The 27,267-nt window shown below is 33.1% G+C and overlaps 3 protein-coding genes and 2 long non-coding RNA genes across 10 annotated transcripts; 2 read left to right on the top strand and 3 right to left on the bottom strand.

The window, feature by feature from the left end:
• Positions 1 to 1,176: 1,176 nt before the first annotated feature.
• LOC108859519 (protein GL2-INTERACTING REPRESSOR 2) lies at positions 1,177 to 1,872 on the bottom strand. The gene has a single exon (XM_018633425.2). The coding sequence runs from the start codon at positions 1,717 to 1,719 to the stop codon at positions 1,357 to 1,359; it is 363 nt and encodes a 120-aa protein (XP_018488927.1). The 5' UTR covers positions 1,720 to 1,872; the 3' UTR covers positions 1,177 to 1,356.
• A 4,916-nt stretch (positions 1,873 to 6,788) lies between these two features.
• Positions 6,789 to 7,315, top strand: LOC130512476 (uncharacterized). The gene is made up of 2 exons (XR_008946019.1): positions 6,789 to 6,898; positions 7,039 to 7,315. It is a non-coding gene; the product is annotated as an uncharacterized LOC130512476 (long non-coding RNA).
• A 2,455-nt stretch (positions 7,316 to 9,770) lies between these two features.
• Positions 9,771 to 13,138, bottom strand: LOC108805194 (uncharacterized protein At5g41620). Its single transcript, XM_018577167.2, has 4 exons — positions 12,999 to 13,138; positions 12,407 to 12,921; positions 11,505 to 11,627; positions 9,771 to 11,214 (listed from the first exon to the last, which is right to left on the bottom strand). Exons 2-4 carry the CDS (start codon positions 12,890 to 12,892, stop codon positions 9,964 to 9,966), a joined length of 1,860 nt encoding a protein of 619 aa, XP_018432669.1. The 5' UTR covers positions 12,893 to 12,921; positions 12,999 to 13,138; the 3' UTR covers positions 9,771 to 9,963.
• Positions 13,139 to 15,621: 2,483 nt separating this feature from the next.
• LOC130512327 (uncharacterized) lies at positions 15,622 to 17,004 on the top strand. 2 transcript variants are annotated; one of them, XM_057010180.1, is made up of 3 exons: positions 15,622 to 15,903; positions 15,999 to 16,312; positions 16,701 to 17,004. In XM_057010180.1, exons 2-3 carry the CDS (start codon positions 16,017 to 16,019, stop codon positions 16,816 to 16,818), a joined length of 414 nt encoding a protein of 137 aa, XP_056866160.1. In that variant the 5' UTR covers positions 15,622 to 15,903; positions 15,999 to 16,016; the 3' UTR covers positions 16,819 to 17,004. The 2 variants fall into 2 exon arrangements, with proteins under 2 accessions (XP_056866160.1, XP_056866159.1); XM_057010179.1 differs by having other exon boundaries at positions 15,999 to 16,321.
• A 4,427-nt stretch (positions 17,005 to 21,431) lies between these two features.
• Positions 21,432 to 23,087, bottom strand: LOC108860552 (uncharacterized). 5 transcript variants are annotated; one of them, XR_008945965.1, is made up of 6 exons: positions 22,798 to 23,087; positions 22,210 to 22,281; positions 22,046 to 22,088; positions 21,862 to 21,957; positions 21,648 to 21,722; positions 21,432 to 21,569 (listed from the first exon to the last, which is right to left on the bottom strand). It is a non-coding gene; the product is annotated as an uncharacterized LOC108860552 (long non-coding RNA). The 5 variants fall into 5 exon arrangements; XR_008945964.1 differs by having other exon boundaries at positions 22,046 to 22,696; positions 22,798 to 23,085; XR_001950711.2 differs by having other exon boundaries at positions 22,210 to 23,084.
• Between the last annotated feature and the right edge of the window lie 4,180 nt (positions 23,088 to 27,267).

Genomic DNA, 27,267 nt, shown 5'->3' with positions numbered 1-27,267 from the left:
GAATTAAATACGTATTTATCATTCTTACGTAACGCTCGTTATTTTCAACTGCCTCAGTTCCTATTGCATTTATATTTGGTTTAAATGATTTCATCACTTTAAAATCTGTTGAAGCTGTAACTACCCCTCTTCAATTCTAACTAACTTTTCACCCCCTTAGCACTCTGAACAAAAAAAAACAAAAGTTTCTGAATGCTGAACATTTAAATTTTCACTATTTTGTTTTGCCATTTTCAGGTCTGACGAAACCCCCTGTTATTTTTCGGTCTGACTGATAACTCATTTTTCAGGAAAATAATCTTGTTATTTAATCTTAGGCCTGGGCGTTCGGGTACCCATTCGGGTTCGGTTCGGGTTTTTCGGATTTCGGTTCTATTTTGTAACACCTTCTAGGTCCCATTCTAGTAAATCTACAAGTTCGGTTCGGGTTCGGATATAACACATCGGTTTCGGTTCGGTTCGGTTAATACCCGAAGTAACCATATATCATTCGGATTCGGGTTATATCAGATCGGTTCGGATATACCCTAAGTAAAATCTAAAATTCAATAGAAAAACATAAAAATATATACTTATTTATATATAATGGAGTATTTAAGATATTTTTTAAAAAAATTAGATACTTATTGTTAGATATCATGTTGAAATAAACATGAAATTGAATATTTGAAGTACATATTTATGTTTTAAATATTTATATTATATATTAATTCGGACATTCGAATCGGTTTGTTCGGATATTTTTCGGGTTTTTCGGGTTTTCGGGTTTTTCGGATTATCCATTCGGGTTCGGTTAATAACACTTCGGGTTCGGATATGTTTTGTAACACCCTACAAGATCCATTCGGATATTTTTTAGAATTCGGATTCGGTTCGGATCGGGTTTTTCGGTTCGGGTTCGGTTCGGATTTCGGGTTACGGGTTTTATGCCCAGCCCTATTTAATCTCTTTATTTTTATATTTCTTGTAGGAAAAAAATCAGTTCTAGGACTTATCATTGGGTACAAATTATTCTGAAAGTTTGTTAGTTAATTTCTCTTTCAAAATGCATATTATGCTCGCCTCTGACCAAAAAGAATTTTGCTTATTCGATGGTTATGTTTTTTCAAAATGCATATTAGGTATAACTTAATGAGTTTACAGGAGTAAAATATTCGTACACAAACCCAAATACCATAGTCCATAAACACTAATTTATTTCATATCTTACAATTTTTAAATACAACCAAAACAATTGACAACATTTCAACCAACAAACCCATGTCTTACTAGATAACAGAGAATTAGACTAGCATCCTCTTAGTGATTATCTGTAACCATTTCCAGTTTAATGTTTCTATCTGCGCATCTGCTTTGTTAACAGTCCAACCGATTCTCGGACTTTTTATTGCGTTTGGTGGTGCTGGCGGGAGTGGTTGTAGCGGCCGAGGCGTCTTCATGGAAGAAGTCGAGTAGGACGGTGCTTTTGCATTTTGGGCACTTTGCGTTATCCTGAGAGATCATAACGTACATAAGGCAACGAGGGCAGCCGACGAGGACCATTGAGATTGTCGTCTCGATCTCCTCCTGGTTCATTTCAGAGGAAACGCACGAGCTCGGTGAAGCTGTGTTTGATATGCTTGGAGACCGAACCATACTCATCTGCTCTTCTTGAGAAGGAGGTGGTGAAAGGTTCAGCTTCAGCTCGGGCTTAGCACTGTTCTTGTTCCTACTGCTCATAACGACCCGTCTTTCTCTCTTTGGGGGTTGATGAGAACGAGATTTTGGTTTTATTGAGAAATCTTCTTGTTGGTTCTGGTTAGGCCATTTTATAAAACAAACATGCACATAAAACTGTTGAGAAAGAGAGAGAGAGAGAGAGAGAGAGAGAGAGAGAGAGAGAGAGAGAGAGAGAGAGAGAGAGAGAGAGAGAGAGAAGAGAGAGAGAGAGAGAGAGAGAGAGAGAGAGAGAGAGAGAGAGAGAGAGAGAGAGAGAGAGAGAGAGAGAGACAGAGAGACAGAGAGACAGAGAGTATAAATATAATTACGATAGGTAAAAAAAAAATCATACACTAATAAAATATTTTTGCTTTACCGGCTGAAGAACAACAATTTTTCTACCTTTTTAAATGACAATGCTAACACATAGTCTAAAATCAAAGTATAAATTTTATCTTGTGATGACTATTATCTCCAATGTATTACTCCATTTTTTATTATAAAATAGTGCAACACCAAAATAGAATTGAGGTGCAAATACTATTCTATTTTTAACTCCAAAAATGAATATTCCAAAATAATTTCACTTTTATTTAATTAATATTTTTACTAATATTTTCTACTTATAAGAAGTTACTAATTAATCCTAACAATTTTACGTTAACAAAAAATTTCATAAAAATATAATTTATTTAAATTAAACATTTATTATTAAAAGTAAAATAATCATAAATATATATAAAATAACATATTTTGGTTCAATAATGAGTATTAATTTTTTTTCCACAAATGGTTAGCTAATGCATTTTATAATGAAAATGAGTTTCTTTATCTTTGACTTTCTTAAATTGAGAAAAAAAATTTAAAATCAGTTATTTTTATCATTTAGACAATATTTCACTGTTCTTGGCGGTTTCAGAAACGATTTACCGGATTATTAAATAATTAATTTTGTTTATTTTATATTTTATGTTTAGTTTTGGTATATGTATTATTAGTTTATACATCTTTATTTAAAATTATTATATAATCTCTTATGGAAATCATATTTTTTGATGTTATTGTATTATTTTAAATAATTAAATTTAAATAAAGTGAGGAGAAAATTATGAAATAAAAATATTTAAGATCTAAAGGACTAATTTATAAATAAAAATATTTCAACTCCAAAATAGAGTAATGAATAAGATTATTCCATAAATGAAATAACTCTAACCATTACTCTATTTTAGAATTAAAAATAGAACAGAGTTAAAACATATTTTACTCTAAAATAATGTTTGTAATAGAAAATAGAATATGATTAAAGATGTCCTTCTTACACCTGGTAGCATCTATAGCTCACCCAGACATGATGATAAAATATACTAAAAACCCCAACATACTACAAACTAATTTAATTGGTGGTTTTGATTTTGAAACTAATTTTAAAGTAATGTTTATTGATCGTTGTATACATATTAGATTTATTCACGTGGATTCTTAATTCTACAATATAACATTGTGATAAAATAATATCACAGACAGACAGACTAAACTTATCTCAGTTGGTTCACAGTTTTATATTTGTAGTAAATGCTCTAACTGTTATCAATTTTTTTTCTTTTGATATAAAAAATTGTTGTTAACCGTATGTTGTTTATATGTATTTTGCTTATAATAGTTAAAAAAAACATAATATAAAGTACGTGTTTTCTTTCTCCGATTTCTTTTTTTTTGGTATTAATTATCAAGTGGCCGAATTACGAATTGTATATGTTGACAGAAGAGATTGAATAGTCTTTGATTGTATTAATGAAAACAGATATGTTTACGTAACTTTTTGTAATGTTGCCTCATTAATCAAAACCTTTAACAGAATAAAAAGAAATGCATATATACGTCTTTGTATAGACCGCATACGTACATGCAAAGGTGTCTTAATCGATGCAGGAAGAGAATTAAATGTATATTAATGTTAATCACAAGATAACAAAAACTTGTACAGAAACTAGGAAAAATAGAAAAATGGCTACGTCAAAGTTAATTGTTATGACTAGAATATCACGTAGCTTCACACCAAAAGCAAGCTATTATTATTGCAGTATGAGTTAATTTCCCATGTGAAGTTATTTAATGATTTTTTGCAAGAAGGATTCTGGTAAAACAAATTTATATATTCTGTTATCGAAAACAATATACTATATTCTCTTTCCTTTTTTGATATCTAACGTTCAAAAAATATTTTGAGTTTTATGACGTTTTAATATTAATGTAACATTTATAGTATAAGATCTACTGTATCATATAAATGTTTTATTATTAATTTTATTGTGATTCGATAGATAATTAACAAAAATGTATACTCACTAATGATTCAGCTTCGTTGACTAAACTCCCTTAGATACGTGAATCTTTATATTTTTTTTTTGTCAATAGCATACTTGTAAACGACATGGGCAGAGTAACAAACGATGAGAATGATTACCAAAAGAGTAACAAACGATGAGAATGATTACCAAAAGAGAAAAAACGATGAGAATGATTACCAAAAGAAAAGAACGATGAGAAGACATATTTTGGTTTAATTATTCCTTACGCCACAATGCAAAAGACAAAAGTTATAATTGTCACAAAGAAAAAGAACGTTTCTAAAAAGTAAAAATAATAAATTAATAAATAAATCGAGTAGAAATTTTAGCGAGTGCAAGTGCATAAACAAAACTTTTATCTAATGTCAAATTCCATTTATATGTATTTAATGTTTAGTTAAAATAAGTTTCTTTGTCAAATTCCATTTATATGTATTTAATTTTAATGTTTAGTTAAAATAAATTTTCTTTGACAAAAAAAACTCGTTTTTGTTCGTTTTCTCCAACATTTCTTGGAGTCTTATAACATAAAATCTAAAAATTAATACGAGTATCAACTTTGTCAAACATCCAAATATCTTACTTTCTCTACTGTACAGAAAACATGTCATATTGCCATATGCGACAGTTGACCTAAAAGCATATGCAGCAATGATTCTTCAGAAAGAACTAGATCATGATCCGCGCGACCACGCAGATTTTATTTTTTATTTTTAACACATAACATATATTCTATAATAGTTAATACAATTTGGAGTTTGTAATTTTCACATAATGTGTGGTTTTATATAATTTCGAGTTTGTCCAAAACGTATTGTTTAAGAAGAATGTTAAAACTGTTTTTTTTTAATAGTTTTTTATTGGTGTATTAAAAATATACTGTATGGTGAAAACACTAATATAATATCAACAAATACTATTGAGTTTAAAAAAAAAATATCAACCAATACTATTTGGTTTTGACATTGTGCTTTTTGGGAGTTTTTTCTGAATGTTTTGTAAATGCTCAATGAAAAATACGAAAGCAAGTACTCATACACACATTTTATTGGGAGGAAATGAATATTTTCTAACCTATTAAGTTAGATATAATAAATACAAAATATCTTGACACCGAGTTTTTAAGTATAGTAGAATAAATTTGGAGAAAAGGGTTTTCCATATTCATGATTTTTCAAACCTGTCAATTTGATTGTGAATATCTGATTGTAACCGAGATTTTAGGCATAGTAGACTCAACTTGGTGAAGCGGTTTTTCAATAATCGATTTTGTAAAGTATAAATTGATGTTTCTGTTATTGAAATAAGAATATACGTTAGTATATTCTATTTAGTGTATATTCAAAACAAACCTCGATTATTTGAGCATCAAAGAAAATATATTCTGATATCTTTAGTATTGAGTTTCAAAAGTTTTGTATTAAGCTATTAAAAATTTAAAATTCATCAGTATTAAATGCCAAATAATTGTTTTTTTAACTAAAAGGGGTTTTGTGTTTAAGATAATTATAGTTTGATGATGGGAGGAAACGTGTTCTTAAGTTATTTGGTTGATATAATCAATTGGTTTAGGAGATAACCATACCAAGATAGTCAAAATTGTATAATAACAGGCTAAAAGATTCGTGTAATAGTTGTATTTTTTTGTCAACCTCTCGTGTAATAATATTTATATTTTTAATAAAATGTGTAATATTTATTTTTATTTCTATCTATTTATATTTATATTTTGAAGAATTCAGACTCGTGTAATATTTATATTGGAGACATTTATTGTATTCATTTGACTATAATAAAAGAGAGGGAGTGTTATATTTGTACTCTGATATAATATAAATATGATAATGTGAGTATATTCTAACGAAAAGAATAGATATTTTGTTTAATAGATGTATATAATGTAAGACATAGATCTTATAGTGGAGTTAAATGATAGATGATTGATATTAAATTTTTTAAGGAAATACTTAAATGAAAGGTTAGACTACGAATAATAATGTGATGTCCAACTTAAAAATCTACCTAAAAGAAGTTATAATGTTTCTATTTTAATAAGATAGATTCTTAGAATTAAATTATTATAATAATATGTGAAGTTTTAAAAATTTAAGAATCTGTGCTAAATTAGTTTTTTTGTTAAGGACTGTTTTTCTCAAAGATTCGTTACTGTGCACGGATTTTATCGCCATGTGAAAGTCCGCGATAGACTCCTTTTTATTATTTTTTTAAAGCTGAAAAAATAAAAATAATAAAATAATCTAAAAAATTTTTGTGGGTTATCGAACCAAGAATATCGGCATTGCTGATGCTCTAAAAAGCTAAAGATAGTTTTTCTACGTAGTCATACCAATGACGAATGAGACGTAAAATAGGTGAGCAAGGCTCATAAAATAGAAACGATAACACGGATCTGTGACATGTATTTACGTATAATAATAACAAATCTCCTACATACTTCTTCCGTTTCAAATTACTTGTCATTATAGAACAAAATTTTTGTAACAAAATAAATGTCGTTTTCGATTTTCAATATAAAATATATTGACAGTATTCTCTATTCTATTTTTCTATTAGTTGAAATATGGTTAGATGCCCTGTTCGGAAACGCGCTAGACGCTAGTCGGGCGGTTGATCTACGCCTAGCGAGTTGACAAAAAATTGGGGAGTATGCGTCGCGTAGTTTTTAATATGATTTAATATATTTATATATTTATTTATAGTTATGTGATTGATTGCAATGATAGTGGTGTGGTCTGGTGGGTGGTACCCTGGACTTTCGCCATCCATTCATGAGTTTGAATCCCCACTAACTCACTTTTGTTTATTTTTCACTATTTTCTTAATGAAAGGTATTTTCGTAATAAACCTTCGTCTTCCTCTTTTCTTCTTAGGGTTTCTGCAACTTTTTTGAGCGGCCGCCATTGATTTCTAAAACATTATCTTCACTCCTTTTTTCTTTTTAACCATGATTTAAACTATGAACATGCAGATTAATCATATATAAGACGATTTGGAGCTTTAGAATGACCAAAAACAAAGTTTAGAAAAAGAATCCACCTAGTTCTCCGATTTGGATCAAACTGACGCGTCTGGGAACCGCCGAGCGTTTAAACGCCGCAAATGCGTTCGAGGCGGCCGCGTTTTAGAACCTTGATTAGGTGTATTGGTAATAGTGCTTTTATTTTGAAAATATGCAAAATTAAATATTTTTTTAGTATATGTGTATAAACATAGAACGACAACTAATATGAAACGGAGGAAGTATATATTTCAAAAGTCAATAAAATTAAAATGTGATGAGTTGACAACATACTAATAATATACATACTTATTTACGCATGGTTTTATTTTTATCAAACATTCATAACAATATGATACTTATGTACAGTATAGATGTATATAAAGTTTCGCACTCCAAAACAAAATACCACACAAGAGATATAAATCGTGCGAGTTTCATAACAGGGAACTAACTACGATCGGGTCACGTTTTAGCTGAAATTAAACGACCAAAATTAGAAATTGAGTGATATATCTAGTTATTGTCTTCCGTGAATGTCCAACTTATCAAAACCCACATTGTTGAATCATAAATCCATGTTTTAGGATTCAACAATTATATATCTAAGAGAATTTAAGAAAAGCTAAATGTTTCGTTAATTGAACTGTAAGTAAAATACCGAAAGAAGATACAAAAAAAACTCGTCGTCGTAAAGACTAACTCGTCGTCAAAACTATTTTTCTTTCTTCTTTCCTTTGTGTGTTTTCTCCCTTTTTTAATTGAATGTTCCCTATTTATACTCCTCTTGATCCGTTCTTTCTACTTCGCGATTGTTATGTGTAAGAGAGTTGGTTCGGCGATCATTTTTGTACCGTTGTTTGCATAGACTCGTGCCTACGATCGGCGATCGGTGCAGCCTATGTCTCTAGACATTTGTTCCTTGCATATGTCGAAGGACTACTCAATTGACTGGGTCAGCTATCGTTATTAGGCTCTTTTCTAGTGGTCTCTTGTTCAATTCGTGAATGGACCAAATCTCCAACACATATGTAGTACAATAGTAGTAGAAACAAAAGCACGACGAACATCAATCTCAACCGCTGAAGAACCGCCTTCAATCAAATTTTGGTTCACTCTCTCTAGCTTTTCGTTAGGTTGAGTTAACCCAAGGATAAAAATAACATATTAGATGAATTTCAATTCAAAAATCTCAGACTTATTCCCAGTATTTTCGTTTGTTATATTTTGTTATAAATTGTGTAGTGATAGTTTCCAGATAGAGAGTGCATTAAGTCTTGTATGCAAATTCATCTAGTTTTATTTTGGGAATTGGTTTGGTTTCCATTGTCTCTCTGGGTATCTGTTTGTGCGTCGGCGATAGTGGATCTGAACACAATTGAAACTATCCATCTGATTTTTACTCTGCATTTCAAGTTTGTACGATAGCTTAGTAGCTTTAGTCGAAACTAATTCTCGACAAATTTGATAAAGGCAGTGAAGAAGAAGACTTATCTAGACGATGAAAATTATTGTTATGTTTTCACCAAAAGTATTAGAAGTCTATCTGCTATTGTGGGAACGGGAACATCTAATCTACCTTATTCTGAAACAAGACTGGTTTGGTATCAAACTAATGTGGCATCTATGATGTTTGTTCTTGCTAGTTTTTGGTGTGGATCTACCATTCGTTTCTCTTTATCGTTTTGTCATTGTTTTTATGTGATGTAACATGTTAGGTCTGTGCGTTTTTACCTCAACCCGAAGTACCTGCCTATACCCGAATCGGAAAAACCGAAACCAAATCCGAACTGTTATACAAAAATATCCGAACGGGACTTATGAGCTTAGTACTTTGGTGTTTGGTTATAATCTGAACCGATCCGAAATCCAAATTAGGATCCGAAAATATCTGAAATTAGTTAAATATGTTAATGTTTTGATATATTTTAAGGTGATTTAGATATTTTTGATTATTCACAATATTTGTAGTTTGTTTTATTTGTTATTTTGAATTATTTTTAGCTAATTTAGTTAGCTTAACTAATATTTAATTAGATTTGTAAATAATTTATATATTTTGAAACAAAAATTTGTCACTTTTTGAGGTTTAAAAAATATATTTGTGAACGATTTTAAATATTGGTTACATCCAATCCGAACCGAACCCGGAAGGAACCGAATCGAATCTGATCAGATAATTAGTAAATACCGAATGGTACTTCTAAGTATAACCCCGAAAATCTAAAAATTCGAATCATCCAGACCGATACCGAACGGGCCACCGAACGCCCAGGCCTATAACATGTTATGAATTGGATATAATAAAATTAAGCGATTAAAAAAAGAAACACACAACAAATTATGGGCCTGTTAAAATTTCCAATGACACCAGAGTTTTCAGGTGTGATTCATAAACTATATAGTCCAATAAGTAAAAAACAAGATCAGGCCAATCGTAGTTAAAACGTTAATATCTGCAACAATGTTTTGATCAAAGGCAAACACAACTGGACCACTTCATTTGGAGGAGGTCCAAAAGATTTATAAAAGTGTGGAAGATAAAGAGCCTAATTCAAACTTTTTTAAGAAACAAGATATCAGTAGTAAAGCCCAAAACTAGAAGCCCAGCCCATAACTAACTGCGTTATTATTACAGATTCTGCAAAGAGACGGCGTGGTAAAAGAAAGGGGTTGTGTTCTCAGACCGATTCTGCAAGCTCTTACATATTTTGGATCATTTTCAGTCCAAAACTTTAATAAAGTTTTTTTTTGTCAACTTACATAAGAAAATCACTCTTGACAAAACGAGCGGGTACAAGAGACAATGTAGATCACTAGTACATGTAAAAGTCTTTAGATTCTACAGATCTCTGCTCCCAAAATGTGAATACATTTACTGCCTTTTTTACCTCATTACCATCTTGATTTTCTAGCATTCTGGTTCTCACCTTTGGCTGCATCCGACAACCGCGACTTCAAAACAGATCCACCACGGAAGTTACTTAGTCTTGGACCCGAGAGGAGATGATCTTTTGAAGAAGCCTTGCTCGGTTTATAAGCTTGCGTTTCATCCAAGTAACCTTTAGGCTCAGCCTCAACAGATCTTCCCCAGTCCAGTCCTCCATCTCCACTTTTTTGAAGCTTCTCGCTCTGTACAACCCAATCAACACAATCCGATATGCTTCTCTGTAAAGAAAGACTTTTACTTGGCGTTGACTTTCTCCCTACTCTGTTCTCTTCTCCATAAGGCCATTTATAGCTCTTGTTCTCCATGTTGAGTTCTATTGAATGAAGATCGCTTTCGGCTGATTCTTCTTCGTTTTCGTCCTCAACTTCTCCATCTTCGATGTTATACGAACCGAAACCCATGTGGTGGTGGTGGTTCAGGTACTCTTCAGTCTGAGGTGGTTCAAGGGTCTTCTCTTTGCATCTTTTAGCTTTGAGGTAGGTTTGGAGCTGGTTCCTTAGCTTATCAACAGCTGCGTTTTTCTCCTCGAGCTGGTGCTTAGCCTCCGAGAGTTTCATCTGCACTCTCTCCTCGCGCAACGCATCGGCTAACTGCAGCATCTCCCTCTCCTTCTCGACTTCTTCTTTGACTTTGAAAGACTCTCTCTTCAGCTCTTCCACTTCGGCTTTGTCTTCGCTGATGTCTCTCGCTAGCTCGTCGCAGACTTTCTCGACCATCACCCTCGCTCGCTTCTCGTTCTCTATCTCCTTCACCGCTTTCATCAGAGCTGCTTTTGTGTCGGATAGTTCTTTGCCTAGTTTCTTGTTCAAGCTCTCGAACCTTCTCCTCAGTTTCCTCTCCACTTCGAGCTCGCCAGCGACGGATTCTATCGCGGCCTCGACTACTTCCTGCTCGTGGCTTTTCCACGCTGCTTTCTCTTCAGCGAAACGTTTCATCAAGTAGGTAACGTCGTTGTGTTCCGGTTTGTGTTCGCGGATAACCTCGTTGACCTGTAAGCGAGCTCTCTCGAGCTCAGAGTGAAGAGCAGAGACGAGGGACATGCTGGAAGATGGGCGGTCTTCTTGACCCCACATTCTGTTAATGATTTTGAGAAGCTCTTTTGATGTTGTGAGAGCGTTACTACAATCCTTCAAACGTGTTTTGACTCCAAGAGTTGACGACCCAGTCGGTGTCTCCGCCCGTGATCTTGTCTCAATCTGCAAATCAGGAAAAGCATATGGATTCAGTACCTCTTTGTTTCTTATTTGCCTCACTATGTAATGTATATGTGCATGACAAAACTATACATTATATGCTTCTAAACTGAAAGAAAAGCTATAATTGTAGTTAACAACTAACAACTCAATCATGCACTTTCATCCACAATCATATGATACGAACAGCTCAATCACAAGTATGCTCAATGAATGAAAGCTATAGATAGAAAGCTTTCCCTATAATGCTCAAAGACACAACCCAAAAAGTGAAAAAAGGAAAATCAACTTACATCCATGAAGCTAGCATTGCTGATACGATCCCTAGCCCCCACATTGTGATCTCCAAGCTTAAGCTTCTGCACAGTAGAGGATGCTCTTCTCTGTCGACTTCCAGTCCCTGATCTTTCCATCCTCTACAAACAAAAAAAAAAAACCAACGAGTTTCTCAGTTTCCTTATCACCTAACAGATAAGTTAAAAGAAGCCGGATTCAGCATTGTTCATCGCCATATTTAGCACTATATATATGTAGATATCTTTTCTTAGGTCTCAATTATAAGAGAATCTAGGCCTACATTATTCCCCAATAAACCAACCGCTAATAACCAACCACAACTACCTCCATATGATGAATGAAAAAAAACTAGTCAAACTGCTCAATTATGCAAAAACTAAACGGCACCAACTTATAAAGGAACAACCATACCCTTTCGTAAGCACTTAAATGTGACATGAGAAAAGATTCTTAAGGGATCAACAGTTTTCTAATCTTCTCTAATCCCACTTCTTAACATCAATCAGAAGCTGCAGCTTTAAAAATATATATATATATACTCTCCCCAATCCCCATTGATGAATAAAATACTCATGGAGGGAGGTTTGCCAACAAGTTCACAAACTTTGACCAAAATTCAGACCTCAGAATCATAGATGAGATCTCTTAAGCAAAACCAAATCAGTTTTTCTCTCTCTCTCTCCTTTGATCAGTCAGCACATGGCGCCAGCAAGAACTTAGAATCAAAGCACATTCCTTTTAACCTCCTCACCAATCAAAAAAAGGAATAAGACTTAATCTCATAATCCCTTCATAACCGAAACCTTCACCATTTAATATTAGTTTTCGTCACAACGGTAACTCGAACCAGAGACCTCTGACACAATAGCCAGGATCCTCGAGCTATTAAGACTTTTACCTCAGAGACAGGGCTATGAGACGGATCAGAGAGGTGAGGCGGCAGAGAGCCGGACCGAGCCGACCTCGGCGGAGGAGGAAGAGGAAGCTGCGGCGGGATTCTCTCCTTCCTACCTTTCCTACTCGTAGGCGGCGCCGCTGCCGCCTCTTCCCTGGACGAAGGCATCTCGTTCATCTCCCACAGAGTCGCAGCCAGCTTCCTCGCCGAAACAGGAGCAGCTGGTAATTTCCCGGTCTTGCTCCCGCACTGCGACGACGGCGCGTGTCCCGGAGAAGCAGCGGCGGCGGGAGAGGGAGATCGGCCCATGAGCCTCCACGTGGGGACAGGAGTGGTGGATCCTCCTCTTTTTCCGACGAGGATCGCTCTCTTGAAACGGTAACCTTCCCTGAGAACGGAGGAAGTGGAGGAGGTGGGAGAGGAGCATCCTCGTTTCCTGATTTTCCCCAGGAGTAGCAGATTCTCCACCGTTTGATTCTGCCTCGGCATTTTCAAAAAACTATCGTAGATCTCTTTACCTGTGAAGATAATGAAGAGCTATGGATAATGATCAAAGTTCATCGATCTGTTAAAAAAAAAGTAAAGAGATACTTACAGAGCTTCAAAGCATTTCACTGGCGTTAGTGAAAAAAAAAAAGAGAAGATAAAGAGAATTGGGGAAATTCGAAGAAAGTGACGGTTGCTGTATTTGGAGTACAGAGTGTTGTTATGTTAAAGTGTGTAAAAGGGAAAAGAAAAAGACGAAGGGGAGTGTGATGATCTTGTGTGGTGAGGAACACTGTATAACATGTGCACGTGGTTTGATCTGGATGGTTATGCAAAATGTCAATGGAACTTGTCCCATGGCTTTTGTTGACAGCGTGTTTATCATTGTTAACCGAATCAAACCGGAACAATTATTGGAATGGGAACTTAGATGAATCTGGTTTTATAAATCGGTCCTCTCTTCACGTGTCCAACTGAAACCCTTTTTTTTTTTTGTGTGTCCTGAAACTTTAAAATAAAGAAATACTGTATACTTGTGTATTTATCAAATATATTATGTACTTTGAATAGTTGACGTCTAGAGTTCGAATAAAATTGGATCCGATCTTAATCTTTAATTCGTTGTTTTGTTTTTGCCTCTTATCACATAATCTTTATACAAAAAAATGGATAAACTAAATTTAACCAAATACTAAAAACCAAATCACTACTTATTTCACTTTTGAAGGCTTGGACTTCTGACTTTTTGTCAACTAAAGAAGTAAATTACCATATTGCCTCTTATGATACAAATCTTTAATTTGAATAGTTTACGTATGGAATTCGAATAAAATGGACCCGATCTTAATCTTTAATTCGTTGTTTTGTTTTTGCCTCTTATGTCTTTATAAAAAATGAACAAACCAAAGAAACCAAATTTAAGCAACACCAGAAAACCAAATCACTACTTATTTCACTTTAGAAGGTCTTTTTGACTAGGACTTCTGACTTTTTTCAACTAAATAAGTAAATCACCATACCGTGATTTATCTGGTTGGGTCATACATTTATATCCATATTTCACGTCCACGTAGTTTGACGGATCGTTGAGAGCAACTATGTTCGGTTAAAATATGTCCCTCTGCCTAACCATATATATGTCCATCACTCAACCAACTATTTCATTCGGACATAGCGAGATTGTTTCTATTGGCTTCTCTTACATGACTCGGATGCATTATTGATTTGATATTGACGACTATTTCATTCAACCGCTTGGGACAATCACAGCGAAACATTTATAAAAATGATCATTAAACGTTAATACGCATAGTTTGTATTCTTCTTTGTTTCACTTTCACCAAATGTACAAGCAAGACCCGGCAGTGTATGTTCGGTTCTGCATGTGCTTATGTAGTTTGCTATTTTCTTTTATATTAATTATAGGGGGCAAAAGAATTTGTAGGTTAAATTTATAAAGTAGCTCATCTGGTAGATTCAAAGGTGGACCCCCGTATCGTGTTAATATCATGCTTATGACTCGTAAATCATATGATCATGTTCCCAAATACCTTTTTCTCAATTAGACAACGTGAGTGAACCGGCTTTCTTTAAATATTCATTATGACTGTGTTATCATAATTAGAATTGTTCGGATATTCATTTCAACGGTCTATGTAAGATAATTCATAAGATAAATTTATCACTTGAAGCATCGTTAAACTATAATTTTTAATTATGCTTTTTGTGTGTTTTGGAGTTGAGTTCTATACTTGTAATCATCTTCTTTTGTTTCCTTTTTACAAAGACAATACATCATTTAAAGTTTACAATTGGAGCACATACAACAGAAGAAAGTAAAAGAGAGCAACAAACACGTCATAGACAAGGAATAGATACATCAATTAAAGTAGAGAGAGATGATTAGAGTTGAATGTACCAGAACCAAGTTGATACTTGGCTTATCATTAATTTGTCTGCTCTCTCAACCCTAGAAGAACTAGACACTATAATAAAAAAGGGTATCATGCTGTGATTGGTAATATGTGGAGAAAAAGAGAGAAATGAAAAGAAAATGTTAGGTGGTGAAGAGAAGGAAAAAAGGAATAGTGTTATATTTTTTTTTGTAACACAAAATTAGAGTAACAACGAGTGTGTCAGTGTGGTTCTTAAACAGTAATGAAGCAAATGAAAAGAAATATAATTTAAGCCTGATTAACATCTTAGAATAATTGAGAATGATAAATTTGTCACCATTATATTTGCAAAAAACAGAAGTGCTAACTAGTCCCATATGTTTGAGTAGGTGAATTTGAAAACAGAATCTTCTAAAAGAAACTATTCAACCTATAAATGTTTTGAAATTGGGACTACACACTAGAATTTTGTACCCAAAAATGAAAATTGGTATATAGACATTATGAATATGGTGTAGCCTAAAGGTAAAGCACAAATATATACAGGCCCAAATCAAGCCCAGTAAATAACAGGAATTGTCTGCCTAAAGTTGGACCTATATGGCAATGTGTTGTTTGTTTCGAACAATGTCGATGGCTTGGGATTTTTCAGTTATAATAACTTTCAACACAATTGCACCAATACGGCAATACCTTGTACATCGATGCACAAATTTATTGTCCAACCGTCATCTATTTGGGCCTTATTAGGCCATGATTATCGGCGTCCTTGAGGCGTTCTTTAAGGCAATTTAGGTTTAAAAATAAATAAAAAACACATAATAAAAGAAGGACGTTTCTTAATTAAGGACAAAAAAGCCGCGTCCTTGTTTCTCTCTCTCTGGGTTCATCATCGTCTCCTTCACCAAACCTCTCCACCCCAATTCTCTCTTGCTTTCACATTGAATTTGCTTCTCTAGAACTGGGTTTCACGTTGATAGCTAATTCTCCAATTCGATTCCGAAACAAGACATCCATGGCTGAAATCGCGAAGGAAGTTAACGGCAGCGGCAACGCTAGGGATCTCCACTCGCTTCTCTCTTCGGCAAGGGATTCCTCATTCGTAACAACGGCGAACAGGTAAAACATTGTTTCACTCTTTCTCTCGATCATGCGTTCAACGTTTGATCTCCATTGATTTTAACTTGTGTTGATTCTCTAAATTATGTATATAGTGACCCTGTTTCGCGAAGATGATGTGCACAAGATGGAGACTGATGGGTCCGTTGTTTGTATCTCTGAGAAGAGGAGACTCTTGTCTGAGATCCAAAGAGCAGCATCAGAAGGTGGAGAGAGTGAGAGTCAAGGACAACGCTTTCGTTGGGAGGTCTGTGAAGATCGATGTGGTTGATGACACTGCGTTGCTCAACGTTGTTCCTTTCTGCAAGAAAGGCAAAGATCATCATCCCAAGAGGTCGGGAGCTGCACACAGTGATGATAAGGAAGCACTAAATAAGCCGGAGGGAGGCATCAAAGTCGAGTGGCATCGGTATTCTCGGTAACCCTCTACTTATCTTTGCTTTTATCTTATCTGCTGCGTTTTATGTTGGTTGAACATGTTGAGAATAACTTTAGGTCTTAAGAAAAATTAGGTCAGTCCAGTTTTAGATCATCTAGCTCACGTTTCACCTTAAGCTATATCCTGAGCTTAAGCATATATAGTATGTGTTTGTGTCTCTATCCTTCTAACTATAATCAAGTTAGGTTTAGTGTCAATGAGTACTCTTTCCGCAGTGGTTTATTCCCCAAGTATCTATATTCAAACCATTATAGCCTTTTTGATGTCTGTTTCCTGATATGTTCTTCATTGATCCATTCTCTCCTCCATTCCAAAAACATATCTTTTGATAGAGGCCTTTTTCATTTCTTTTCCACAGGTTCTGTATCGGCTGTACCAAGATGAAACCGTGTGAATGTCTTTGTACATTGAGCCGTGACCTGGGGAAACCTGTCAAAGTCCCCTTTGTTCACAAAACTTTTACTCTCTTTTCTTAGACACATCATAAAACCGTGTGAATAATATCTAAGCAGGTCATTCTTCCTGTATATAGATTCTTTGGTTCAGATTGTAATAAGTTCATTGTACAATGTTCATACATATTCTATGATGTTTGTAAATTTTTTTACTAAGAGACCTCTATAAGTCCTACCAATAATCAAAACTTTTGTAATTGTCCTTAACCATTGTCCTTAACATCACAATAATACTAAAATAACCTAAGGACCAAATTTTTGGTCCTACCAATAATGATGCTCTTACATATGTAATCTATAAACATCGACTATGATGCATAATTGAAGAAGAATACTGAGTTTAAGTTTATGAAATAAAATTTAAATATGTAGAACACTAAAAAGACATTTTATTCGTTCAAACAGCGTTCTTATAGATGAGATTAAACTGATATCCGTTTAGAATGAAATTTTATCTCCTTTTACATTTGATTCTCACACAAAGACATAATTTATTAACACATATATAGTAGAGTATCCTCATCTGATTCATTTGAAGACAGCCCGTTGTGATTTTGAACAACTAACTCATATTTTTATGCAAAGCTATAGAAAATGTGTAAGACTTTTCTTTGCATTTTCTTTATTTTATCATTGAATATAAATAATTATGTTCCAGTAAATTAAAAAGAAAAATTAACAATTGAATAAATACCAACGAAGATAATCCAAAGCGTGAGGGTGGCTTTCGGATAAACACAGAAGCTGTCTCCCTTTTCTTTGGAAATTTTGGGATCATGGGCGCTATGGGATCCACACTTCTCAGCTCTGCCATAACGTGGGCCCAATTTAATAACCCGCACACACTTGTTTCTTATACTAGCACCAGTATCAATGGATACAACACTTGTTTCTTATACTAGCACCCAAAATAATTTTTTTCGTTTTAAGGTCCTTAAGAAATTTTTATTATTACTTAGGTTTGATAAAATAATTGTTAATTGTCTTAAATGGAAATCCAATAACAATTTGTCAAATGGACAAAGAAATGCTAATGAAGTTTTAAAGAGATATAATTTGAAAACTTTGGTTTAACTTCTCTTAATTTTTGCTTAGTTTCTTATTTTTATTTTTAACTAGGGTTGGCCTGCCCTACGGACGGGATGTAAATTTAAAAATAATTAAAATAGTCAGTGTAAATATTTAACATAAATTTTTATTATTTAAAAATGTACATATTAGCTAAATTTATATGCTATTGTATTTGAAGACTAAATAAATCACACTATCTCGAAAATTTTGTTATGATTTTTAACATATTTTTTTCTTGTTAAAAGGTTTCAATTTTTTTTTTTGTTGAATAACTTATGTTTTAATTATACATTAGTCTAGGATTTGGCCCGCTCTACGGGCAAGTTAGTAACTGAAAAATTACATAATATATTATTAATTTTATTGAGTGTTTTAAAATGATTAGTTTGCTATTTATTAATATTTTCACATTTTTTTTTCAATTTCAAATCTATATTCGTTAACTCGACATGTATATGTGTATACTTCTTTTTGTTTTAATTATATGGTATTTATATTTGATGTGGTTTGTATATAGTTACCAAATGCCAATATATCACCATGCCTTATTTATTGTTTTAGGTTTTGTTATTTGAGTTGGTAACGTCTTTTCTAAGCTATACATTTTTTTCCTGCAATCTTGGTTTTAGTTTTGGAAGAAAAAAAGTATTCTGACTGTAAATTTTCTGAAGCCAATATATAAGTGATGTAGTATTTTGCTTTCTAGATCCCATGTAACAATAGTTTTAAAAATCTTTGTAACTCATGATTGGAAAAGACTTATTTTTTTTTGCTAAGAAGAGATTTTGAAATTAGCTGTGAAAATATTTTACATCCCTTCTAAAGAACTTGCCAGTCATCACCATCATTAGTCATATCACAAAAGTAATAATAAAAATATACTCCAAGCAACATATAAACTTTTAGAGGAAGTTGAAAAAAGCTCGAGTCATTGTTTCAGAAGCAACCAAAAGTTTACAATTAAGCCAGGACACGAAGGTTCATATCCACCTTAGATGGAATTCAAGATAAGGAAGCAAAGATAGTTAGATCCGATTCCTCTCCAAGTGATTGTATTCACTACTTTTTAAAAAGTCTAGTATATAATCCACCAAAATATGTGTTGAACAAAACTATGTCAACAACTGGCCAGTGAACAGTATCATTATCTCAATTATATTGTGGAAGAACCGGTGCATAATAGAACACAATGGCTGCATTGTAATCCTACATAAGATTGATTGATTAGTATCCTAGCAGGAAAGTCCTGCAGGGCTACTTCAACGGATGCCCGAATATGAAAAGTTACCTTGAGAGAGAAGAGGGTGAAGGAATCAAACATGTCTTTGGATTTTGAACTTTCTGGGATTTGGAATCTAAGCATAGAAAGAGAAATACATTCTTCGGGTTCAAAGAATCACTGACGAACATCATCTTATTTTAAACTCCCCATCACCATCTTTCGTCAAACCTAAGACACCACAGAGCAAACCAAGGAAGCATAAGAGAAACTCATGAGGGAAGCTAGCAGGACACATGATGTCAACTCCATGAATCATAGTCACTATGGAGAGGACATTGATAAGAACTCCTTTTCAGCATCTTAAGCAGACTATAATATGTAAGAACTTGTTTCAGCATCTTAAGTATGTAAGCAATCCGAGCCGTACCTCTGTCCCCCGGCCGATCCTGGTACGCGAGACCTGCACCATCAGAATACTTTCAAACAGCTTCAAGTTAATCAAGATGAAACTGATACACGATCAGTCCTCAGTCCTAAACAGTCACTGATGAGAGCTTCTTGATATACCAATTCTCTACAAAATATCTGAAGAAAACATATCAAATTTAAAACCTTGACTAACGGTAAGAGAGATCCAAATACGTCTCACCAACTTTAGCCAACCTAACATAAGTACTACTCTAAGGATACACAACTATCACATTGGAAGAATAGAACAAATATAAGAGCAGCGCTTATAAACACAAACATATTAAAATCAGACAACCGTTAGCATCTTCACAAACTTATCTAAACATCGACAAAAGTTCCTACCAAGTTCTTATTTCTTCTCCTCCTCTCCCTCTCTTTCATCTACCGCTTCTGATAATTTGGTGGGCTCGTTTTGGTTCATCAGCTTTATAGATCATCTTTGAACTCTGTAGCTGAAATATGGGTGAAAGCGTGTTTTTACATACATAAACAGAAATCACCACATAAAAAAAACTAATTAGACCAACCTGTTTCATACCAAGGAACCTGCACCACCGACTACTTAGCCACTACCAAAATTCAATCTTAAGGAAATCAAAACATTTCTAAGAAATAAAAATCCTAAACCACAGCAGACAGTTTGGGAAGACAAAGAAGAATAGAATGCACAAACCATTTGAATCAAGGAGCTAGAGTGTGAACATTGAACCAGCCTTGAGCGGCGAGACGGTGAACCCTTACGGTGGCTCTACTGAAAATTGTGAAAATAGACATAATCAACAAATGGTCTCAAAATATATATAGTCCAGAAGAGATTAAAAGACGATTTGGAAAAAAAAGTTTGAAGCTTATGAAAAAACCTTCGAATCAAGGAGGAGCATCTCCACTCCCATCAACATGCTACCGTTTGATTTTCACATGAGAAAAACACCTCGACAATAAAAGATCAGCGGCGGCCTTCAAATATTGTGTTTATTTTGGATTTTCATGAACTGAGGAATGATGTTCTAGGTATGCAAATACCTTTTTATAGATTGAGAAACACAGTCTTGAAGAGATAAAGGATCATTGACTTCATTGCGCTTGATTTGAGTTGATGGAGTTAAGAATTTTCATAGAGTTAATGAATGAAGAAAATGAAACGACAAAACATGACGCTTAGTTCCTTAGTTCCTTTTAAACCGAAACGCAGAGTTTAGTATACAAAGACATGTGTCAGCCTGTTAAGCCCAATAGTATTACTCAAAGCCCAGACGGTAGCCTAAATAATGAATCGCTGCGTTTCATTAACACGGACACGTGTCAGCCGCTCGACGACCGAATTAGTGATATAGCGTCTGACGTGTCAGCAGGAGAGAAACAGCTCTTCTTTTTATATATAGATTATTGATTATTTACTTAGACCATCTCTAATAACTCATTATTTTTTCTCTTCATTTCACATTAAAACAAAATAAATCTATTACAGAATAACTTTTGTTTCAATGGTGTTACCATATAATAAAATTATTCTATTTTAATGTAAAATCACCACAAAACTTATTCAATATAGTTACAAAATTAGTTGTGGCTATGATAAAAAATTTGTGGCTATATAACCGATAACTACAAAATAATTTTGTTGACTATGAGCTTGTGGCTATTGTCCGATTGTAGCTATCTGTAATTGCTTTTCTACAACATAGCCACAACACTATTCTGTAGCTAGTTTCCACAATAGTAAGAGAATGTGTTTGTAGCTATATTAGCCACAATAAACCACAATCCAAACCGAAACTATTTCCACATAAGAGCTACAATCTGTGTTGTGGCTAACTTATTCATTTTAATAAACTAAAATAATTTTATAAAATAAAATAGGTAAAAAAATTACAATTAAATTTGTGTTTTAGTTACAAGATTAGATATACAAATACATTTTATATATATAGGTCGCCCACTCCATTGTCACTGCCTCAGCCTCAGCTGTTATGAGTCCTATTTCCATTGCAAAATCTATCTGAATCCCCTACAATTTATAAGTAGAGATATAAAGGAAAGCACAACTAAACATTCATGGCTAACTGCTGGTGCTAGTGTTTTTTACCTTGGAGTAAGCTGTCTTTTACCTTGGAGTAAGCCTTTGTGGTCTCCTTCAATACATGCTTGACGATAGAAGGATCTGAAAAGATCAAGAATGACTTATGAAAAAAATACATCACATATATAATAATATTCTACAAGAAAAACTAAGGACCGAGACATTTAAATCAAAGAAAATGCTTACAATAGAGAGAAAGCTAAAAGAAAAGGTGACTCACCTTTAAAGTTTAAGAGACTCAAAATTGTATCGAAAAGAGCAAGTAAGAAAGCTGGAACAATGGTTTATGATGGTGTATTTTGCTTTGTTTCTTCTCCTGCCCATTAGCATACAAACAGAAACTGAACCTTAAAGTTGAATACATAATACCACAAGATTAACAATTGAGCAAAAAGAAACCTTACTATTCAAGGTTATGTTGTCTCTGTAACCTCTCCTTCTCGTAATCTGACCATGAGGCCCAAAATTAGCATAATCAGTGGTGAATCTAGATGTAGATTTTAGTGGGAGCACAAACCTTATAAAATGAATGAATGAATATACTTATGAGAATTTCTTTTTAATTTACCTTGTAGAGTGATCAAAAAGCTGAAAAATTAGTGGTGCACATGCACCCATAGTCTTGTACCTGGCTTCTCCCCTGAGCATTAGATTCAGGTTAATTATGGGCTTCCAACTTAAAACCAATTGGTAATTAGTGGATTGACTCTAACCCTTTATATATTACTTAATTATTTCTCCAACTACCGATGTGGGACTTTATTCATCAACACTCCCCCTCACGCACATGCGTGGACAACTGTGGGAATACCATCCACGGAGTGGCCCAACATCGGGTGGCTCTTTTTAATTTAACTTTGATCCACAAGGATCGACCGCTCTGATACCATATTAGATTCAGGTTAATTATGGGCTTCCAACTTAAAACCAATTGGTAATTAGTGGATTGACCCTAACCATTTATATATTACTTAATTATTTCTCCAACTACCGATGTGGGACTTTATTCATCAACAATTTTCATAAACCTTAAAACGAGATATAATTCACCATTCCTGTAAACAAGCAAATCCAATCAATGATAGTTAAAAAACAAAGGGGTGTGGAAACCCTTATCTGAACTAATAGAAGAAATAGGGGTGTGGAAGAAACGTACCCGGATGGACGACGAGGATAGAGGTTTGTCCGGTGTGAGCCATGAAGTAAAGCACCGGATAACATGATGAAGGCGAAATCGAGAAGAAGACTCGGTGAGTTTCGAGAGAAAGTTTAAGAATTTGGTATTTTTCTTTCAAGTGTCGTAAAACTAGGTGATAACAAGTTTTTGAGCCGAAATATTTTGGAGCTAAACCCAAAAATATTTGGGAGAGAAATGAGAAAATGGAAGTAATTAATGGAGCCAAAAATGTTTAACAGGGAAATGTGTGTAGGCAAAAGAATTGATGGGGGGGGATAAAATTTGTGATGTTAAAATGAAAAAGTATAATAACATAATTTATACAATTTTAGTCTAATATAAATTTCTAATAATTTATGCCAACCAAGTTTTTATATTTTTAAAATCTTCTTAACTAAGAACTTCTAACCCTAAACCACAATCCTTAAAATCTAAACCATATACCATAGTCCCTAACTAAATGTTTTCATTTTAACATCAAAAATCTATACCCTTTTAATAATTTAATGTAAATTTCTAACAAATTATAATACACTATATTTTGACAACAATAAAACCTCTAATCTTAACACTAATCACAATCCCTAAAATCTAAACCATATACTATAATCCCTAAATCAAGAATCAACCAAACACATTAAGCATAAAAATGGTGTGCTTCAAACATATAAAACAATACATATTTTTTAATTCAAAGTTTGAAACATGCATCACAAATGAAAATTTCAAATATATAACACAAACATATCAGTAAGATTCATAACAATTTATAAACATATGTTGATTATATATATTACTAATATGTTATGTTTAGGGTTTAGAGTTTGCAATAGGAAATAATTAAATTTGAATATTTAAAAACTTGTTATTAGTGTTGGATTTTTTTATTTCCGATAAATATTACATGTTATTTAAAAAGGAAATTATCATTTAAGATTCAAAATTTAGAGTTAAGAGAATGTTTAGGGATTTAATTTTCCATGAATAGCCATAAATTATGTTGTATCTATATAATTCTACAATTGATTATTGTGGCTAATAGTGGATATTAATTTCCACAAAACAGTTTGTGGTTGCAGTTAGTTTTCTTCAAATAGCTACTAAGTGTAGTTTGTGGTTATTTAGCCACAAAATTCTACATAGTACCTACAAATTTTTGTTTGTTCCTATTTTGTGGTTATTTGTGTCTTAAAAATTGTAGCCACAAAAATTTTGTTGCTAATTTGTGGATATATGATGTTTTTCTTGTAGTGAATATAGAAGAAAAAATAGTGTTTCATGTAGATGCTCTTAAAAATGAAACTGTTTTAATTATAACTTCTAACTATCTTATGTAAAAACCACACAAGTAATACATATTAACTTATTACTTTAAAAGAAAAACTGAAACCTTACTTAATTAATACTTTTAACAAAAAAAAAAAAACCTTACTTATTTAACTTTTAAAGGCATCTGAAAACTTTATATATTTCAAAGTGTCTGTCAATATTGTTGAATATTTTTGATCATTTAGCAGAACTTGGCCACTAACGATGTCCAAAGAATAGTTTGCCAAAAGAAAAAAAAAACGATGTCCAGAGAACATGTTCGCTACTTCGCTCCGTTGACGGGGGTGCGAGTCAATAAGTCATTAATTGGGAGCTGAAGTTAGACTTTAGTCCTAATTGTATCATTTTAAGCATAGAAGGCTCGATTTTTTTAATTTAACTTCCATCATTTTTTCGACAACATTTAACTTCCATCATTTTTTTGACAACATTTAACTTCCATCATAAAACGCTGAAATGGGACCTTTATATATAATAGAAGTGGGACCTGAATCTTTGATGCAGTGAAGAACTCAGAAGAAGAGAGATCGAGGCGTGCAAATATTTTGTTTCCAGTGTCCGACCATCTCTTTCTTGTTTTCAACACTCCCAACCGCCAAACTTAGCCGTGCCTTTTTTTTGTTTATTTTGTTGTTTCTCATCAAATAACGTTTTGTATATTTATTTTTATAGTAAAAGATTCAAATAGTTTTTGTCGACTTCCTCCAGCCCACACTCTTAAGTCTTAAGCTTATCCTCCAAGTTGGATACAATTTCGAAGGCATTATATATGTCATTTTTAGTAAGACTATGCATTGTAAGCTTAAACTTTTTAAGTATTGTGAACAACGATAATTACACAACAGAATAGTTCAACAACATCAATAATATGACTAGGGTTGATAAATAAATATAGTAAGTGCAGTCAAAATTTTGAACAGTACATAATAGATAGAAAGTTATGTAAATCCTCAAATCTTATGTGAATGAATTGTATTAAATTACGGTTATTTTTTCTATTATTGAACTTTCAGTTTAATTTAATGAATCTACTTCGTATTTTCTCAACGTGAATTTATTGGCAGCTTGTGATTTTTTTTTTTTGCTAAACAAGCAGCTTGTGATTTTCTACATGTAATTGAGAAATTAGTGTTGTCGGTCCGAGTCTAAGATATCGGCTGCATAAATTTTAGGGTTATATATATCTGAATAGTGCAGATATTTTTAGTATGTAAAGGAAATATGTGGTCCTCTCCCTCCGCATGCATAAGCCTTGGTTTTCATATAAAATTCAACAAATAGCTTTGGTCCCCTACTTAGGGGAAATAAATGTAAAACAATATGCAAACGAATATTATCATCAGGTGTATTAAACTCAATGGGTAAATGTGTAATCTAGCTAGCTCTTATATGCTTTACAAAAAAAGCTCTTATATGCTATCGTGCTCAAAAAAAAAATAAAAAAAAAATATATAATATATATATATATATATATGAGTGAATCAACGTAGTTGACAGACAACCCAAAATTTTGACTGTAAATAGAGAGGTTTATATAAGGTCCAAGTTCATCGCTACGCGAAAATATATATTGTGGTCCTCTCCCTTATCAACGCTCAAGGTATTTGAATAGTCTCATAGCTAGGGTAAGTTCTTAATCATCTCAATTGGTGGTGCCGACGTACTTGTATCATGAAGGAGGTACACCATTGGCTTCAACATGATTTGCATCATTTAATGCAGAGTACGTTTTTGTCTGATAATATTATTATGATAAGGGAATTGATTACATCATCAAAAACTAAAAGTGAAAATAGTAGAAATTTACAGTTCATAGAGGAGTAATTCTTGGGTTCACTCCCTAGGGTGAACCTCTAGGTTCACCCACCAATAGGAGTTCACCATTTTGTATTCAATATCTTTTAAAAAAGGAAACAAAATATTGTCATATTTTTAAAATTAAAAAAGATAAGAATAAATAAAAAATAAAATTAGTTGGAAACAAAAAAAACTTTTAAAAAGAATTTTAATGTCATCGACAAAATATTAAACCCTAAATACTAAACCCTAAACCCTAAATACTAAACCCTAAACCCTAAATGTTATATCTTAAACCCTTGGGTAAATCTTAAACCCTTGGATAATCTTAAATTTTAGGGTTTATGATTTATCCAAGGGTTTAAGATTTACCCATGGGTTTAGGGTATAGTATTTAGGGTTTAGGGTTTTGTGTTTTGCTGACGGTACTAAAATTACTTTAAAAAATTCAAGAATTTAGAATTTGTCCAAGGGTTTAGGGTTTACCCAATGGTTTAGGGTTTAGGATTTAGGGTTTAGGGTTTAGCATTTTAGTGATGGTATTAATTTTTTTTTTTAAATTTTTTTTCAACTACTATTGTTTTTTATTTTAATTCTTGAGCTTTTATTTTTTAATTTTTTTAAAAATATAATATAACTTGACAATATTTTATTTTCTTTTCTAAAAGATATTAAATATAAAATGGTGAACTCCTATTGGTGGGTGAAACCTAGAGGTTCACCCTAGGGAGTGAACCCAAGAATTACTCTTCATAGAGTGGTCTTTAATTTGTTAGGGAATGGAGAAAATGTCAGAAATAGAAATAATAAAAAGCAAAAGTAGCAACTTACTCTGAGTTTCATGAAACTTCTCGCAACACTTTCCAAAAACAATAAAATAGTTATGCCGTCTCCTGAACATTTTGTATAAAGAAATGTGTAGATTTATCATTCTAGGAGCCATCCACGAATTACATGGCAGATTCTTCTCGTGCCTTTTCTTTGTGCTAAAGGGGTCGTTATTTTTTCTTATGATATATTCCATGCCGGGTAATGGGTATATACAGCTAGTATATACCAGTATATAATATAAAATGTTTCTTTTGAGAAAATTGTATATAATATAAAATGTTATTGTAATTTATAAAGCAGCAAAATAAGTTTTACAACAGTGTTTCGAATGATGTTTTACTTTTTATAGTATATCGTAGCAAATGGTTGAAAATATTTTGAGTGATGTTAATTATTTACCGGTGAATTTGTCGTTTAGTATGGCTACAAGCGGCCAATTAACTGATTAAGTGAAATTGTAAATATTTAAACACAATTGTTTCGCATTTCTGA

This window comes from Raphanus sativus, chromosome 5, assembly GCF_000801105.2.
Source record: "Raphanus sativus cultivar WK10039 chromosome 5, ASM80110v3, whole genome shotgun sequence".
In the NCBI taxonomy this organism is placed as follows: domain Eukaryota; kingdom Viridiplantae; phylum Streptophyta; class Magnoliopsida; order Brassicales; family Brassicaceae; genus Raphanus; species Raphanus sativus.
This window is presented reverse-complemented; position numbering and strand designations above follow the sequence as displayed.

Bases quoted from the DNA above. Each gene is read 5' to 3' on its own strand.
- LOC108859519 (XM_018633425.2), bottom strand. From the start codon at position 1,719: ATGAGCAGTAGGAACAAGAACAGTGCTAAGCCCGAGCTGAAGCTGAAC.
- LOC108805194 (XM_018577167.2), bottom strand. From the start codon at position 12,892: ATGCCGAGGCAGAATCAAACGGTGGAGAATCTGCTACTCCTGGGGAAA. The intron at 11,628-12,406 runs GTAAAAGTCTTA...TTTTGTTTGTAG, and splicing joins CTCATAGCCCTGTCTCTGAG to AGGATGGAAAGATCAGGGAC. The intron at 11,215-11,504 runs GTAAGTTGATTT...CCTGATTTGCAG, and splicing joins GCAATGCTAGCTTCATGGAT to ATTGAGACAAGATCACGGGC.
- LOC130512327 (XM_057010179.1), top strand. From the start codon at position 16,017: ATGATGTGCACAAGATGGAGACTGATGGGTCCGTTGTTTGTATCTCTG. The intron at 16,322-16,700 runs GTAACCCTCTAC...TCTTTTCCACAG, and splicing joins GAGTGGCATCGGTATTCTCG to GTTCTGTATCGGCTGTACCA.